Source organism: Gorilla gorilla, chromosome 9, assembly GCF_029281585.2.
Source record: "Gorilla gorilla gorilla isolate KB3781 chromosome 9, NHGRI_mGorGor1-v2.1_pri, whole genome shotgun sequence".
In the NCBI taxonomy this organism is placed as follows: Eukaryota; Metazoa; Chordata; class Mammalia; order Primates; family Hominidae; genus Gorilla; species Gorilla gorilla.
In genome coordinates, this window is record NC_073233.2 from 72,457,093 (window position 1) to 72,474,770 (window position 17,678).

At 56.7% G+C, this 17,678-nt stretch overlaps 1 protein-coding gene across 1 annotated transcript; it reads left to right on the top strand.

Moving 5' to 3' along the window:
• The first annotated feature begins 801 nt into the window (after positions 1–801).
• Positions 802–16,843, top strand: SLC22A11 (solute carrier family 22 member 11). The gene is made up of 10 exons (XM_019037691.4): positions 802–1,693; positions 4,444–4,547; positions 7,315–7,469; positions 7,578–7,746; positions 9,621–9,741; positions 10,534–10,649; positions 12,907–13,121; positions 13,982–14,090; positions 14,965–15,171; positions 16,295–16,843. The coding sequence occupies exons 1-10, from the start codon at positions 1,301–1,303 to the stop codon at positions 16,356–16,358; spliced, it is 1,653 nt and encodes a 550-aa protein (XP_018893236.1). The 5' UTR covers positions 802–1,300; the 3' UTR covers positions 16,359–16,843.
• The last annotated feature ends 835 nt before the right edge of the window (positions 16,844–17,678 follow it).

Below are 17,678 nucleotides of genomic sequence, written 5' to 3' on the forward strand. Positions count from 1 at the left end.
AGGCTGGAGACCACACAGCAGCTGCCCAGGGGCATCAGAGAAAGCTCAGGCTGTGGCATCTGGCTCTGATCTGGACTGCGGCGAGTGACCTTGGGCAAGTTGCCTGCCCTCTCTGAGCCTCAGTTTCCTTGTTTAAGGGAATTTGCCTTGTTTCTCTCCTGGGCTGCCATAAGGAGTGAAGGAAGGGGTGCAGGCAGTGAGGTCAGCCCAGAGCTGAGCACACTAAGAGGCACCACCCAGATGGCCATGGGGGAGGGCTGGCTTCACTCTACCTCGCCCGGAGCCTGGAAGTGGGGCTGGCCTCAGATGCTGGGTCATAGCGTCGTGATTTTGCTCACTTCCCCAACCGCCCGCCTGCTCAGCTGTGGGCCCACGAGGGGCTTCAAAGAGAAGCCAGGAAATGGTAGCCATGGTTTCCACTGGGGGAGCTTACTGTCTAATAAAGGCAACCTAAAACCTCGGAATAGAAGCTTCCCGAAATAGTGAGTCTGCAAGCTGGTCTCCCCGGCACTGCCTGGTAGGAGGTTCACATCAGGAAAGAAAAGAGCACAGACTTGGGCCTTCCTGCCAGCTCGTGCCCACCCCACGTCCTCTCCCACGCCCACCAGCACCATCTCCCCAGCTAGGGAAGGCCCTTCCCAGGCCCCACATCTGGCTTCAGAGCCTTGAACAGTTGTCAGGAGGGATGAAGTTTAGGCTGACCGTTTTCTGATTTAAAGGGCCTCGCGTAGAAGGTTCTGAAGATTTAAGAATGAGATCAGCTGGCCAGCAGGGAGTGGCTGAGGCCTCAGGTCCTGAGACATGAACTGCCTTCCTCACTCAGAAGCCCACGCTGAGATTAAACTTTAACCAACTCAGTGAGGCAACAGCCCAGTTGATATTTCTTCCAAACTGTAATTCAGTAACATCAAAGCACCCTGTCTTTTTAAATAGAATCTGCCTGACTTTCACTTTTGGTGCTGGAGAACTCAGAAGGTGGCTCAGCCCTCTGGTCCACACTTGGTGGGCACCTCAGATGCCCCAGGCAGCCCGGGCACAGTGAGCTTAGTCCCCTTTACCCACTCCGCAGAGCGCTGGGGCATCCGCACAGTCACTCCTGGACACAAGATAAGGAGGAGTTTCCCCGAGGCATCACAGGGCTTCCCGGGACTGACTCAACTGGTTATTGGACAGTGCCCCACCCCCAACCCGGCTGAGGGGCAGGAAGGCAGAAGGTCTTGGTGGCCCTGGATCTTGTGGCTGCAATCGGTTCCAAACAGCAGTTAGGTCAGCAGTCCGCTCAGCTGAGGCAGCTCTGTTCATGGCGTTCTCAAAGCTCTTGGAGCAAGCCGGAGGCGTGGGCCTCTTCCAGACCCTGCAGGTGCTCACCTTCATCCTCCCCTGCCTCATGATACCTTCCCAGATGCTCCTGGAGAACTTCTCAGCCGCCATCCCAGGCCACCGATGCTGGACACACATGCTGGACAATGGCTCTGCGGTTCCCACAAACATGACCCCCAAGGCTCTTCTGACCATCTCCATCCCGCCAGGCCCCAACCAGGGGCCCCACCAGTGCCGCCGCTTCCGCCAGCCACAGTGGCAGCTCTTGGACCCCAATGCCACGGCCACCAGCTGGAGCGAGGCCGACACGGAGCCGTGTGTGGACGGCTGGGTCTATGACCGCAGCGTCTTCACCTCCACCATCGTGGCCAAGGTAGGGCCTCCCCCAGAGCCACTCGAGTCCCGTCACCTTGGAGGTCAGAGTCATGGATCAGGTTGGTTGGACTCCAAGGTCCAGTCCTGGGAGGGACCCGCCTCCCCAGGCCCCGCTCACTCTTGAGCCTCTCAGCCCCTCGTCAGCCACACACAGGGGAGTGGGCGGCAGGGATCAGTCTACAGATGGGGCCAGCCCAGGCTCCTGGAATTGCGGGGGGCACCTGGGCGGGCACCTCTGAATGCTGGCACCTGGACATTCGCCAGCTTCGCCTGGTCCCGGCCCTACTGACCCATTAGCCGTGACTCCAGACAACTCAGCTGCAGGGGGAAATCAGGGGTAAGGGGGATCTGGCTGAACTGACCCAACAGGCTTCTTGCTGAGACAGGCCAGGGTGACCACACGTCACCCTAGAGATGGTGGAAGATGAGGAACCTGATCAATGTTGAGGCTGGGGACAGAGGGGGGTTCTTGCTAAACTGATTCAGCAGGGTTCTTTGCTAAAACTGGATTTTATGAGGAAGCGCCCAGATGGGCTCAGGAGAAGACTCAGGAACCTGGCTAAAGTTTGGCCAAGCAAAGCGTTCTGGTCACCCCACGCCCATTTCCTGATCGGTGATGATGGCCCAGATTCGGATCGGGGCTCCGGTTCCAACATGAGCAGGGAGACTTCAAGAAGCGTCCATTCCACCGGTGAATTCACTCAGTTGACATTTAAACCCCTTCTAGCAGCAAAGCCACCCCTCGCCCTGCACCGGCAAAGTGGCAGACACATTTCCAAATGTGTCCCTGCTGCCACAACCTCGCCACAATCTTGTGGGATGGGTCCTATGACAGTCCTCATTTAATAACGGAGAAAAGGAAAACACAGAGAGGTTAAGGGGCTGTCCCAGCACACACAGCTAGAGTGTCCCAGAGCCTGATTCAATCCCGGCAGTCAGGGTCTGGAGGCTGAGTCAATCCTCGCAGTCTGCATGAGGGACAAAAGCAAGGTTGCGAGGGGCGAGGAGGGGCAGCCTCCTTCAGGCAGATGGTTGGGAGTGGCCTCTCCAAAGAGGATACATTGACATGAGGCTGGGATGGTGAGAGGAGGAATCTGTGAAGGTCAGGAGCCCCACAGAGCAAAGGTCATGCATAGAAGCATGTCTGGGATTTGAACGGGCAGAATAAGGCCCAGTGTGTCTGGGCACAGGTGCTGAGGGGCCAGAAGTAGGTGTGGGGACATGCTCTGGAGCTGGGATTTTCTTTCTCTTTTTTTTTTTTTTTTTTTTGAGACAGAGTCTCACTCTGTCACCCAGGCTGGAGCACAGTGGCACAAACATGACTGACTGCAGCCTCTAACTCCCGGCTTCCAATGATCCTCGTGGCTTGGCCTCCCCAGTAGCTAGGACTATAGGCGCATACCACCATGCCCAGCTAATTTTTTTTTTTTTTTTTTTGAGACTGAGTCTCGCTCTGTTGCCTAGCCTGGAGTGCAATAACGCAATCTCGGCTCACTGCAACCTCCACCTTCTGGGTCCAAGCGATTCTCCAGCCTCAGCCTCCCGAGTAGCTGGAATTACAGGCATGCACAACCACTCCCGGCTAATTTTTGTATTTTTAGTAGAGAAGGGGTTTCACCACGTTGGTCAGGCTGGTCTCGAACTCCTGACCTCTGGTGATCCACCCGCCTCGGCCTCCCAAAGTGCTGGGATTATGGGCATGAACCACCACGCTTGGCCTAATTTTTTAAATTTTTAGTAGATACGAGGTCTGACTACACGGCCCAGGCTGGTCTTGAATTCCTGAGCCGAAAGGATCCTCCAGCCCCAGCATTCCAAAGTGTTGGGATTACAGGCATGAGCCACTGTGCCCGGGATTTTCTTTTAAATGCAAAAGAACCTCATCCTCGTCATCCTCATTGGAGGGTTTGGAGCATGGAAGTGATTTGGTCTGACTTGCGTTTTCAAGAGGTCACTTTGCAGAGTAGAGAAGCTCTGTGGGGGAATGGGGAGCCCGCTAGAGGCTACTGCAGCTGCCCGGGTGGGAAGGGGAAAGAGAGAGGTGGAGGGAGCTGCCGGGCCTCAGTGGAGGACGGACTTGGGGACGGGTGTGGGGTGTTCAGGCAATGGATGACTGGTCCTGGGCTGAAGCCACTGTAAAAATCCCAGTGAACTGTGCCAAGCTCTCTCTAGTCACCCTCACTGCTGATGAGAGCACCAGATCATGGCTCCGTCTCTAGAGGAAAGGATAGCCCAGCCGAGGCAGTGGCTCCGCCACGTCCACCTGGCCAGCACTCAGTAGAGGTGGAAGCCAAGCCTGTGGTTTCACCCCTGCTAGCCACTCCCTGCCCCTGCCTCCCACTGCCCACCTTGCCTGCCACCTCACAGCCCACCACTGCCAGGTACTGCCGGACACAGCCACACATTGCCTGCCAAACTTCTTTTTACCAAGAAATTGTTCATTTTTCTACCACTTCTGCCCCTTCAAGGCCCTGCTGCCCGTCAGAGTCTGTCCTCTGCATGAGGGGGGCCACTGGACCCCGTGGAGTGGCCTCCACACAGCTGGCAGACGCAGAGCCAGGTCGCATTCTGTCGTGCAGCTGAGCTTCCCGTGGGGAGTTGCAGCCCCATGGCCAGCAGATCCCCTCTACCTCTGTGACCTGGCACTGGGAGTCCAGGGACCCCAGTGTGGGTCAGGCGTTCCTCGGCCGTGCCCAGCCCTGTGATTTCATACCCCCCGAGCTGAGCCACTGCACCCTCCTCTTGCAGTGGGACCTGGTGTGCAGCTCCCAGGGCTTGAAGCCCCTGAGCCAGTCCATCTTCATGTCCGGGATCCTGGTGGGCTCCTTTATCTGGGGGCTCCTCTCCTACCGGTGAGTGCCTCCGCTCCTCCCAGCCCCCAGCTCCCTCAAAACATTGTTGAAGACTATGGGGCAGAAGGTTCAGAAATGTCAGGCGAACACCCCATCCCTGCTTCCATCTCCCTCCTGCCTCCTCTGTTTCTTCCCTCCCCTGGCCATCCCCACCAACCCACAGGCTGTTCCGGGTCCCCACCTCAGCAAGGCCCCCCAGACCCTGGCCTGGTTCCCCTCACGGGGAGGCCACCCCAGGCCATCCCCCACCGCCCCCATTTCCTCTCCCATACTCCTGCCAGATGGTCACAGGCCTCCTCCATGCGGCCGTGCTTGGACCCTGTGCCTCAAAGTTGTCCTGGCTCCCCATCCTCCTCTCCTCTGTCCTTTGTCCCCCCAGTCTCAAGGCCTTTCCAGAAGCCTCACGTGGGCCAAACACTAGCCAGGTGCAAGGGACGCCCCTAGCAGAAACGGGGGAAGGAGCGGTGGGGAGGGTGGGAGACAAGTGTCTGTTCTTCCCCAGCTTGGAGCCAAGCAGGGCTCAAGACACAGGTAAGTAAGTCAGGCCACCTTGGAACGTGAGGCCGGTTAGGGGAACAGGGCACAGGTGATGGGCACCCCAGGGCCAGCCGGCAGGACTGGAAACGTCTCGTACCAGGTGACACTGAAGCCTAGGCCTGCTGGCGGGAAGAAGTGTTCTCTGTGACACACTTTCTTCTCTTGGCTTCCAGAACATCCTCACTCCTGGTTTTCCTTCCACCTCCCAGGAAGCTGTTCTCGCTCCCCCTCCTCCCGCTCCCCCTCCTCCCTCTCTTCCTGTTCTGGGAGCTGAGCTGCTGATTCCTCGCCACGCCCCCTCACTCCCCCAGCAGCCTCCATCGGAGGACACAGACACCCAACCTGTGGGACCCTTCTGCGCCTGTGCTGTCCCCTGGCCTCCCTTCCTCACCCCCACACTCACCTGGCTCTTCCTCCAGGACACACTCAGCCCAAGCCCCTCTCTGCCACAGCATCCCCTTGCCCGAGCCACCATCTCCTCTCACCAGGCAGGCTGCAACCCCTCGCAGGTGTCCTCTGCAGTGGCCGTCCACGCTGCCACAGCACTGAGTGACTTTGCAAAATCTCGGAGGTTGATCTGGTCAATAAAAGCTGGCCCGAAGTCCTCTGAGGGCCCCACTGCACTGAGGACAGTCCCTTCCTGCCTACCCCCTGCCCTGCGCTGGGCTTCCATCCACCCCCAGCTCCACCAGCCTCCTCCTGGAGCCCCCTGCACCCCTGCAGAGCGCCTCAGTGACTGTGCTTCACCCAGAAGCTCTTGCCTATGCTGCTTTGTGCCCACACGCAGGCCTCAACTCAATGCTCTTCCTTGAGGAGGCCCTCCCAGGCCATGGAGCCAGAGACTCCTGCCCGGCCCCAGGCATGACTGTCCCAGCCCCTCCTTGCTTCCCTCATCACAGTGCCTGGCTCTGACGATGCCTGGCTGGCTCAAGGCTTGTTTATTGTCCATGTCCCCACAAGCACACAGGGACCCAGGGACTGTGCTCCAGAGCCCAGCTCAGCACCATGGCAGACACGCAGTCATTATTTCACGAATGGAGGACTGCCTTCCCGCTCCCTCCTGCCACCACCCTACTGGCTCTGGGGTCTGACTACCTGGGTCTGAATCCCAGCCTTATCACACCCAGCCTTGTCCTACAAGGTAGATCTCTTCCCTTCTCTGGAGATCTCTTCCCTTCTCTGGGCCTCAGTTTCCCCCCAGCAGTGGGGTCTCGCACCTGCCCATGCAGTTGTTGTGAGGATGAAGCAAGTGTCCTTGCTCCTGGGTGCTGCTCAGACAGGCGCGGCCAAGGTCTGCCTCGCATCTCCGTTCTGAGCAGCACGGGCTTGAGTGGCACTAAATGCAATCTCTGGTTCAGACTCAGCCGGCCTGGAGGCCACCGCAGCCCAGGGCACTCGGGCAGGGGCCGAGGGCTCTGCATCCGCCCCATAAGCACCCCCTTCACAGCGCACAGGTGAGAGCAGTGGCTTGCAACGTCTCGGCCTCCTCACTCCCCGGCCCCTTGCCCAGTGTCTTGATTCTCATAGCAGCCCTGTGAGGCATGTCCTTATGGATACCCTTGTGTTACAGATGGGGAAACTGAGACTCAGACATGTCGAGTCACATGCCCAGGGTCACCCAGGAAGGACAGAGCTGGGGCTCAAACCCAGGCATCTGATGCCCAAACCTGTGTTCTTTTTTATTTATTTATTAGAGACAGAGGCTCATTCTGTTGAACAGCCTGCAGTGTAGAGGCGTGATCATACCTCACTGCAGCCTTGAACTCCTGGGCTCAAGCCATCCTCCCACCTCAGCCTCCCAAGTAGCTGGGACCACAGACACCTGGCTAATTTATTTATTTATTTATTTATTTATTTATTTATTTATTTATTTATTTAGTAGAGACTGAGGTCTCACTATGTTGCCCAGGCTGGTCTTGAACTCCTGGCCTAAAGTGATCCTCCACCCTCAGTCTCCCAAAGTGCTGGGATTACAGGCATGAACCACCGTGCCTGGCCCCAAACCCCATGTTCTTAAACACTGAAACTGAACTGCACCCTCCCATGGCAAGGTACCTGCCACTTTTATAACAAAAGCACTCTGAGTGTACCCCTAAAAGTTCCAAGAAGGAGGAGCTGGCTGCAAGAGATCCCCTGGCGTTGTTGAACTCCCAGAAGGCAAGTACCTGCCCACATATCCACGTCCTCAGGGGCCTCTCTCCAGGCCCCGTGTGCTTCTCTCCTGTGACAGGTTTGGGAGGAAGCCGATGCTGAGCTGGTGCTGCCTGCAGTTGGCCGTGGCGGGCACCAGCACCATCTTCGCCCCAACATTCGTCATCTACTGCAGCCTGCGGTTCGTGGCCGCTTTTGGGATGGCCGGCATCTTTCTGAGTTCACTGACACTGAGTGAGTCCCCGGCTCAGCGCGCTCCTGCCATGGGGGCGGGGGTGGCAGGAGAGAATGGGGCTCAGGCCGCCGCACGAGGCCTCACCTGCACGTGTCTGCATCCTTCAGTGGTGGAGTGGACCACGACCAGCAGGAGGGCGGTCACCATGACAGTGGTGGGATGTGCCTTCAGCGCAGGCCAGGCGGCGCTGGGCGGCCTGGCCTTTGCCCTGCGGGATTGGAGGACCCTCCAGCTGGCAGCATCAGTGCCCTTCTTTGCCATCTCCCTGATATCCTGGTCAGTATGATGTGGGACCTTTTCCTTAGGAGGCCCAGGGTGGGAGCGGGACTCTTCACTTTCACCTCTCTGGCTGGCAGTAGGTCCAGAGACCTGGAGTGCCACAGAAGGGCCGTGGCATGAGCGGCACCCTCGCTAGGGAGGGACATTGGTGACTGGCAGTCCTAGGCTAAGTGTTGCAGCCCGAGGTCAGTGGCTCCCATCCAGCCCAGACAGGCCAAGATGGGCCGGCACAGCATTGGCTCAAATGGTGATTTAAAAAATAAATTTGTAACTAGTTGCTAACATTTAAAAATCGGAAGATTTTCAAAAACAAACAAAAACAGTATTTTTACCTTCTTTGGAAAAACTGGAAGATCCAGGGGCGCTGGGCTGAACTTCGGCCACAGTGGAAGCAGCCGCTCTCCCGGTCCCCCAGGCCCCACTGCCGCTGTCCCCTGGGCTGAGGCTGTGAGCATCGTCCTTCCTCAATATTTGCACCAGCCCCCACCCACCAGCTTCACTCCTTCACATACAGTGCGGACCAACATTGGATATGAAAATAGATTGTTGTCACTACAATTTTAGGGGCCACAAAAATCCCTAAGGTCTGGAAATCCCTCCTTGGGTTGGCACTGAGGAAGGAGACACAGACAGGTGCAGAGGGTCTTAGGTGCTGGGGACACACAAGTGAACAAAACAGGCAGAAACCAGTGGCCCCGTGGAGCTTACGTTTCATACACAGATCAATAAGTGAAGAGGAAGGCCATCCCATAATTACAATAATTAGGCCATCCCCGCCACGCTGATCAGGTGTGTACCAGGTGCAGTTTATAACACCAGGTGCGTATTAACACACCTTCTAATAAGTAAGATGATGCGATTACCGCCATTTTCAAATGAAGGACCGAGACCTAGAAAGGTTAGGTCACTCACCCAAGGTCACACACAGCCGGTGAATGCCAGAGGCAGGATTTGAACCTAGGCAGGCTAACTCTTCACCACTACGTCAAACTGCCTCCAGAAGTCCTTCTTAGCTTCCCTGCAAACAGGGCTGAGAGCCGGTGGGTTGGGCAGATCCTGTGCCTTCCACCAGGAAAGTGTTTCTCCTGGCCCATCTGCCCCTGAGGTTGGGGAGAAATAGACTGGTTTTATAAAATCACCTAGTTCTGCCTGGGGATATTTTAAATGTGCTAAAAAAAAAAAAAAAAAAAAAAAAAAAAAAAGGCCGGGCGCGGTGGCTCAAGCCTGTAATCCCAGCGCTTTGGAGGCTGAGGTGGGTGGATCACAAGGTCAGAAGATCAAGACCATCCTGGCTAACATGGTGAAACCCCGTCTCTACTAAAAATAGAAAAAAATTAGCCGTGGTGGTGCACACCTGTAGTCCCTGCTACTCAGGAGGCTGAGGCAGGAGAATCACTTGAACCTGGGAGGCGGAGGTTGCAGTGAGCCAAGATCGCACCACTGCACTCCAGCCTGGGTGACAGAGTAAGACTCCATCTCAAAAAAAAAAAAAAAAAACCCAGCACCAAGTGACCTTTCTATCCTAGAAATGGCCCCAGAATCACTGGTGAAGCAGCCAACTCTAGGGACACCCATGCCCAGGCCACCTGTGCCCTGGCTGTGTGCAGGGCTCAGGTGGGCAGGCCCCGGGCAGCCAGGCGAGCCAGATGGAGGTGGCTCGCTTGGGAAGGTGGGCGGCTAGGCATTGGGACTCAGCTTTATTCTGAAACCGCTGGGGACTGCCAGGCTCCTGGCTGGGCAGCAGCGGCACAGAAGCATGTGCCTCCTCGTCACTCATCTCAGCTGGAGGGTCCGTGCCCACTGCCCCTTTCCACCCCGCCCCGAGGGAGAGCCCAGCGTGTACTCCCAGCTACACACCTGCCTCCTTACAGGTGGCTGCCAGAATCCGCCCGGTGGCTGATTATTAAGGGCAAACCAGACCAAGCACTTCAGGAGCTCAGAAAGGTGGCCAGGATAAATGGCCACAAGGAGGCCAAGAACCTGACCATAGAGGTGAGATGCTGCTGTCTGCGAGACTTGACCTGGGACAGGACGTGCACTGAGGGATCATCCGTGTGGCCTCCAACAGCACCACCCACTCCAGCACCACCTCCACCAGCACCACCACCAGCATCTCCACAGACACCACCAACACCTCCATCACCACCTCCACACGGACACCACCACCACCACCACCAATCCCGATACCATCACCAACAGCACCACCACTGTCCACACCCACATCACCTTCACCGCCATCACTCCATCACCACCAGCACCAGCAATACCATCACTAACCCCACAGCCACCATCTCTGCAAAACATCTCCACCACCTTCACCACCATCGTCACCATCGGTAACAGCACCATCATTATCAACAGCACCCACACCGTCACCTCCATCACCCACCACCTCCACCTGCAGGTAGCACTCACCCACCTCATGGGGGTTCTCGATGTGTCTGGGGAAACAGAATGTGTTTATTTGAAGGTAGCTGCTTTCAGGAAACAGGTGCTGCCAGAGATTAGAGCGAAGATGGGGTCGGAGGATAAGGGAAGGCTTCCAGAAGGAGGCAAGCTAGAGCTGAGAGGACCAGGGCTGAGTCAAACCTGCAGAAGAGCCAGGGCCTGGAGAGAACCTTTTCTGCCCCATCCCCTCCCCTTCCCCTAGGGATCCAGCTTCCAGAGGCCGAGGCCCAGGACAGGCTCCCCGTCACTCTGGCCACTTGGACACTGTTCTCTGGCACAGGGGGTGGGGCAGGGCCATTGCCCTACCATTCACGGTGCCCCCATTCTCCCCGGAAGGTGCTGATGTCCAGCGTGAAGGAGGAGGTGGCCTCTGCAAAGGAGCCGCGGTCGGTGCTGGACCTGTTCTGCGTGCCCGTGCTCCGCTGGAGGAGCTGCGCCATGCTGGTGGTGAAGTACGCCGTCCCGGTGTCCCTCCCCAAGGCAGGGCTGGGACAAGCAGGAGGCAGGGCGTCCAGGGGAAACAGCACCCGCAGGCCTCAAGGGGGTGCATTTCTGTCTGGGACAGGACGCAGGCAGCCCCAGGAGGCAGGAGTCCTGGCAGGCAGCAGAGAGGGACTATGCACAGGTGGGGTCTGGAGGCTGCCATCTGCAGGAAGCCAGAGGAAAAGGCAGCTCTAGGCTGGGGGTCCCAGGGTCCCAGGGAGGTCCCAAGACAGAGGCAGAGCCAGGGTCCCTAGAGCCAGGAGACCAGCCACGGCCGAGGAGTACCACTGTTTGTCATCGTTAGAGACTTACCACTTTCCTAGAGACCATGGCCATGCTCCTAGAGGGTGAACCTGCATTCGCTGACCCCTCCATGCAACCCCACTTCACTGATGGGGAAAGAGGATCCCAGAGGGGTAAGGAACAAGCCCAAGATAATACAGCCTGTATTGGAACCGGACTGAGCTAGCACTTGGCTTACCGGCACTGTCACTGCCAGGGCCCGCACGACCAGACCCTGGCCCTCCCCGGGACCCAAGGTCATCTGGGCCCAGGAAAAGGCCCTTAAAACAAATTCAGTTCCGGTGACATCCAAAAGAGCATATTAAAAAGCAAGGACCAGTCAGGCGTGGTGGCTCAAGCCTGTAATCTCTCACTTTGGGAGGCTGAGGCAGGAGGATCGCTTGAGCCCAGGAGTTCAAGACCAGCCTGGGTAACATAGTAAGACCCTCTCATCCTACTAAAAATCAAAAAATGAGGCAGGAGGATCACTGGAGCCCAGGAGATAGAGGCTGCACTGAGCTGAGATTGTGCTACTGCACTCCAGCCTGGGCGACAGGGCAAGATTCTGTCAAAGGAAAAAAAAAAAAAAAAACCTAAGGACCTGGTTTGATTGGGACTTTTATCTTGAAATAAAACTGAAGCTTAGGAAAACGTTTCTTTTATGCTATATTTAACCACATATGGGTTATGATGGCAAATACTTGCTACATCTTAGAACAAAGATAGATCAAATGCCTTTTTTTAAAAACTTCAATTTTTTTCTGATAAATCAGAAGGAGTGCTCTCGCTGCAAACACCCGGGACCAGTTTTTTTTTTAAAAAAAAAAAAAACAAAAAAAAAACCTTCCAGGATTCCTCAGTTCTCCCAGGAGCCGGCTCTGCAACCTTTGTTATTCAAATCAGAGGCTTTGAAGCTGGTGACCTTGTGGGTTTTCCTGTCTTGACTTGTTAACCCGGTTGTTATCTGTCCAAGGCTCCAGTGTCGGCCGCTTTGAGCACCAGCCCAGTGACTCTCACGTCACTCACATAAACTTCATGAAACACCGCGGCTTGTGCGATTTTACTCTGACGTTGTTGGGCTGGTGTTGTCCGATGTTTATTGGGTGATGCAATCAGGTGACGCCTAAGGGAAGGGCTGGGAGGAGCATCTGGGTTGAGCAGGGAGAGCACAGATTTTAAACGTGGCCGAGAAGAATTTTACCTTGCAGCCACTTGTGGATCCAAATCCCATCTCCAAACCATGAGAATTTAAATACCGTAAATTCAGCTACTCGTGAGCCAGTGGGGTGGGGGAGTGGGCAGAAAGCAGACCCTGAGATGGAGAAGGGAAGGCAAGGGGAGATGCAGCCACAGCCTGGGCCCAGCCCAGCCCCTGGGAGCGTGGGAGCTGGGGCCTTTCTGGGTGGTCCCTCTGCCCCATGAACCAGTCACAGGCTGCTCTCCCCAGAGGAGGGGCAGCACTCCCAGGGGCTGGGGGACAGGCTCTCCATCCTGAATGTGGTCTGGGCAATGCAGCCCAGGGTCTCCCGAGAGGCCCTGTCCTGCCATGATTCCCATCTTCCAAGACAAAGGCACAGTGTGACTGGTTATCAGAATCAAAGCCAGAGAGGGCTAGTCCGGAAGTGAGGGGCAGCTCAGAGGCCCCCGAGGGCAGACTTGGTCCCAGCCAGAGAGGCGATGCCCCAGCCCATCGCTGCCCCTGACACAAAGCCTGTGTGTGAAGGGATGGGGGAGCCACCCTTCCTGCCCTTTCCTGGAAGAGCCTGACGCTGGGGTTGTGTCCTGAGTTTGGCAGGCCTCTGGGATCGCTGGCCGAGACAAGCCCAGGATTGTCCTCCGGGGTTGGCCGTGTCCTCCCAGGCAGCTCCTGGTGGGAGGTGCTGTTGCTGTTGGGGCGCCCTCTCCCCGGCAGGGCAGGGACCTGACTTCCAGCCTTGCCCGCAGTTTCTCTCTATTGATCTCCTACTACGGGCTGGTCTTCGACCTGCAGAGCCTGGGCCGTGACATCTTCCTCCTCCAAGCCCTCTTCGGGGCCGTGGACTTCCTGGGCCGGGCCACCACTGCCCTCTTGCTCAGTTTCCTTGGCCGCCGCACCATCCAGGCGGGTTCCCAGGCCATGGCCGGCCTCGCCATTCTAGCCAACATGCTGGTGCCGCAAGGTGAGGCAGGCGGGCTGGGCGGTGGGACCGGGCCCTGCTTCCCCGCCCACCCCACTGCTCTGAGCGTGGGGCCACATCCCCTCCCTGGCCCCAGGAGCTGCCTCCCTGTTTTCTTTCTGAATGAGGGAGGCTATGAGGACCTGGAATCCCTCTCCGTGTCTCCTTTTATTGCTGAGGGTGGGAGACTGGGGAAAAGGGACAGGGCCGCACGTCGTGCGATGGCGGCAGAGCCGAGAGGAAGGCAGGAGGGTGACTTGCGGCTGGCAGGAGAAGGCCTGAGCGAGGACAGAGGCGGCCGGGGCCCTGCAGGCTGCAGCGAGAGCCCAAGCTCTGAGCGCGAGCAGCTGCGAGGAAACTGACAACGGCGAGCCCCTCCCAGCAGTTCAGGCGCCTCCTCGGAGCAACGCGTTGGGGAGGCCAGGCCTGCGGCCTAAAGGGGGCCCCGACCTCCACCTCCAGGCCAGGGCTTCTGCCATCCCCACACAGGCAGGCTGGGGGGCAGCAGGAAGGCTGCCGTGGGCCGGCCCGGCGCTCTCTCCTTCATAGCAAGAGGCATCTCGGGACCCTAGGAGCCGCGGTGGGGGGCATTCTTTCAGTGCAGCCTCCACGGCCGGCCAGGCTCAGCTACCCTAGACCTGGCTGGGTTTCTGCCTGTGCCCCTCGGGCCCACCTGCCGCGATATCACATCCTATGCTCTGTCCCCCAACCCCAGCCCTGGGCAGCCCCGCACCAAGCCAGCAGGGCCGGGGACTTGTAGGGAGCCCAGGGTCCCCTCTGCTCCAGGCTGCCTGGCCACACACTGACTAGCCCCTGGGTACCCTCCAGGGCAAACCCCACTCTCACCCCCTTCCTGTACCCAGATTTGCAGACCCTGCGTGTGGTCTTTGCTGTGCTGGGAAAGGGATGTTTTGGGATAAGCCTAACCTGCCTCACCATCTACAAGGCTGAACTCTTCCCAACGCCAGTGCGGTAAGCTGGGCTGCAGGCCATGCCCCAGGGCCAGCAGGGCTGTCCTGAGAGGGCAGTGGGAAGGGTAAAGAAGGGTCTGGAAGCCAGGGAAATGCAGCCAGGGCCGCTCAGGGCTCCCCCCAGGACAGCTCTTCCACTTGAGAGTCTCGACCCAGACAGAAGCAGTACAGTAGAGCCCTGGGGACATCTGGGCCTGTGTTTTCACACCGTTTTGAGCCACAGAGTCATCTGTCCAGGTGGAATCTTATAAGAATCCTGATTAGGAGACCAAGAGCTGCCCTGGTAGCAGTGGGGACCCTCAACTCACTTCCCACCACTCCTTCCCTGCCCCAAGAGAGCCCCAAGTCACCTCCTTGGAGCCCAAGGGCATCATAAAACACAAATGGAAAACCAGTGGTCTAGAGTCTAGGCCACCCCCACATTTGATATTTGGGTAAACTGAGGCTTGGGGTGAAGGACTGGCTCAGCAGAAGGGTAGGACTGGACTCCAGCTCTCCAGACTTTTAGCCCAATGTTCTTTCCACCACTCACTCATTTCTCTATATTTTAATTTGTTGTTTGGACAAGCGTTTATTGATTTTGTTGATATCGTATGGAAAGCCTGAGTTGGGAGCTCAGTGGCCTAGCAGGAGTATGGAGAAGCCCTTAAGTTGCCCAAGAGTGGGGAAAATGAGGTGGGCCCTAGAGATTTCCCCTGAAACACTACATGCAAAAATCTGGGTGGGCTCCGTGGAGGAGGTGGCATTAGAGGAGGCCTTGAGGAGGGCAATTCCCTCAGCCCAGCTTTCCTTCCCCTGGCATCCGTGGGCCCAGGATGTCTTCCTGCCACAGGGCCAGCTGTAACAGGGATCTGGGCCCTCCCCTTCACCCACAGGATGACAGCAGATGGCATTCTGCATACGGTGGGCCGGCTGGGGGCTATGATGGGTCCCCTGATCCTGATGAGCCGCCAAGCCCTGCCCCTGCTGCCTCCTCTCCTCTATGGCGTTATCTCCATTGCTTCCAGCCTGGTTGTGCTGTTCTTCCTCCCGGAGACCCAGGGACTTCCACTCCCTGACACTATCCAGGACCTGGAGAGCCAGTGAGTGACCTGTGATCCCTGGGCATCGGGCTGGGCTTCCTACTGGGCCAAGATGGAGACAGGCCTGGGCTGCCCAGGGCAAAGGCTCAGGAGTCGAAGGCCTGTGTTTCTGAAACCATTTAATCTTTCCAACAATCCTGCCAGAAACGTATTATTACTATCCCCATGCTATTACTAGGGTCAGAGAAAGAAAGTGACTTATCCAAAGTCTCATGGGTAGAAAGTGATCATACCTCATGCAGGAAAATGTAATGGTTGAAAGCCCAGGCTTGGCAGCCAGGTTGCCTGGACCCACGTTCCCCACCTGCCTGGGCAAGTGACTTAACCTCTCTCACCAAAACTGACAAAGGGAGATACAGATAGTCTCAACTGTCCTAGTGAAATTTTCCCAAAAAGAATTTCAGGCCCAGACAGATCAACAGGTGAGTTCTTTCAAACCCTCAGAGAACAGATTGTGCCATCTCACACCCATTCTTTGACAGGGAGAAATGAGGGAGCACTCCCTAGCTTCATTTTATAGCCAGAACCACTTCTGTGGGCTTTAGCCTCCTCCTTTGTAAGATGGTGTTTAGAAAAAACAAACAAACAAAACCCAGCCTGGCTCACAGAGTTGTTTTCAAGTTTAAGGGAAGTATTATTTTAAAGCACCTGGGAAAATGCCAGGCCTGCAGCAAGCACTCTGGACGTGTGGTTATTGTGTCCTGGGTGAGTGTTCACGGGGCCTCCTCAATTCTGATGGTGACCGAGGTCACAATGATAGTAATAATACTGAGTTCTTATTGTTTTATGTCACCTTATTTAATCGATACAACAACCACACGAGGTGCTATTACAGTCCAATTCCTTTGCCAAGGAAACTGAGATGCAGCAGGGTTATATAACTTGCCTAAGGACACCTGTGGAGACCCGGAGAAGCTGGGACTTCATTTTTTCTTTAATTTAATTGATTTTTGTTGTGTACCTACTATGTTTCAGGCACTGTCCCGCTTGGGTACACAGAAGGGAGTAAAAGCCTAATGCCATAGAGTTTACCCCCCAATAAGACTGGACCGCCATTCTGCCCCAAGCTCCGAGTACATACCCACTTCACCACATGGCACTGCTTTTCTTTGGATTATTCTAGGAAATCAACAGCAGCCCAGGGCAACCGGCAAGAGGCCGTCACTGTGGAAAGTACCTCGCTCTAGAAATTGTGCCTGCATGGAGCCCCTTTAGTCAAAGACTCCTGGAAAGGAGTTGCCTCTTCTCCAATCAGAGCGTGGAGGCGAGTTGGGCGACCTCAAGGGCCTGGCACGGCAGAGGCCAGGCAGCCGTGGCCAAGTGGACAGCGTGGCCGTCTGCTGTGGCTGAAGGCAGCTTCCACAGCTCACTCCTCTTCTCCCTGCCCTGATCAGATTCCCCACCTTACCCAGGCCCTACAGGAGCCTGTGCAGATGGCCATGCCCAACCAATAACGAGACGGTTCCCTTCCCTTTCCCTGCCAGGCTCATGTCTTTACACCTTCACTCAGCCACACCAACCAGAGACTGGGTTCCAATCTCACCCCACCACATACAGAGCCCTCATCTATGAAATGAGAATGATCACGTGACCCACCCCCCAGGGCAGGTATCAGGGTGAACTGATCTTAGCACCGGCCAAATAAATGGAACCTGCTGAGAGAGCTGCCAGATACAGGTGTCCAGGTTGTGCACTGGCCCGAGGCACACAGCCAAGGAGGCGTGTGGGGTCTGAAACTCAGCCCCGGCTACACTGGCCCCACCACCTACCCTAGCAAAGGCTGTGTCCTCTCCAAAAAAAGGAGCTGTTTTAATCACTTTTCATTTACTCATCAGTGAGGGAGGGCTTCCAGCCCTATGGTTACGAAGACGGCCAAACACACCACCAAACACCAGACAGAGGAGGCTGGCAGCAGGTTACCACACACGTGCACAGAGCCCACGAAGATGACGCTGCACTGAGGCATAGGGTGGGGTGCACTGAGGATCCGAGCAAGCAGCCAGGGCTGCGGGAAGGCAGCTTTGGAGCACGAAGGGGGTGGGGCAACTCCTGGCTTCTGCGGGAAGGTGTAATCGGCTTGTTTCATCATGCTGCAGGCTGGCGAGAAACGAAGCCTTACAAGCGTAGGGATAAGAGGAACCCCTCTTGGTCCCCTCGATAAGGGTTGTTGGGCCAGGGAGCCTCATCCACAGGGCGGAGTGAAAGGGGAGAAGGGGAGCTCACAGGCAGGCCTGCCGAGGCCTTCTGGCTTTGCCAGATGTCAAGGGCAGCACCTAATACTGAACCTTAACTTTCGGCTTTCAACAAACGGCACCCTTTTGCTGTTTGTTTTCTGGAGGGGACACCTTTTCTTGATTCATGCCCAGACCTCCCTTGTCCAGGCTGTGAAAACTCTGGGATGGTCGAGGCCGGCTGCCCATCTCAGATGGGCAAGGAAGCAAAAGTGCAGAGTGGTGGAGGGGCCAGCTTGCAGAAACACGGCCGAACCCGGCCGTGATCCTAGCCCA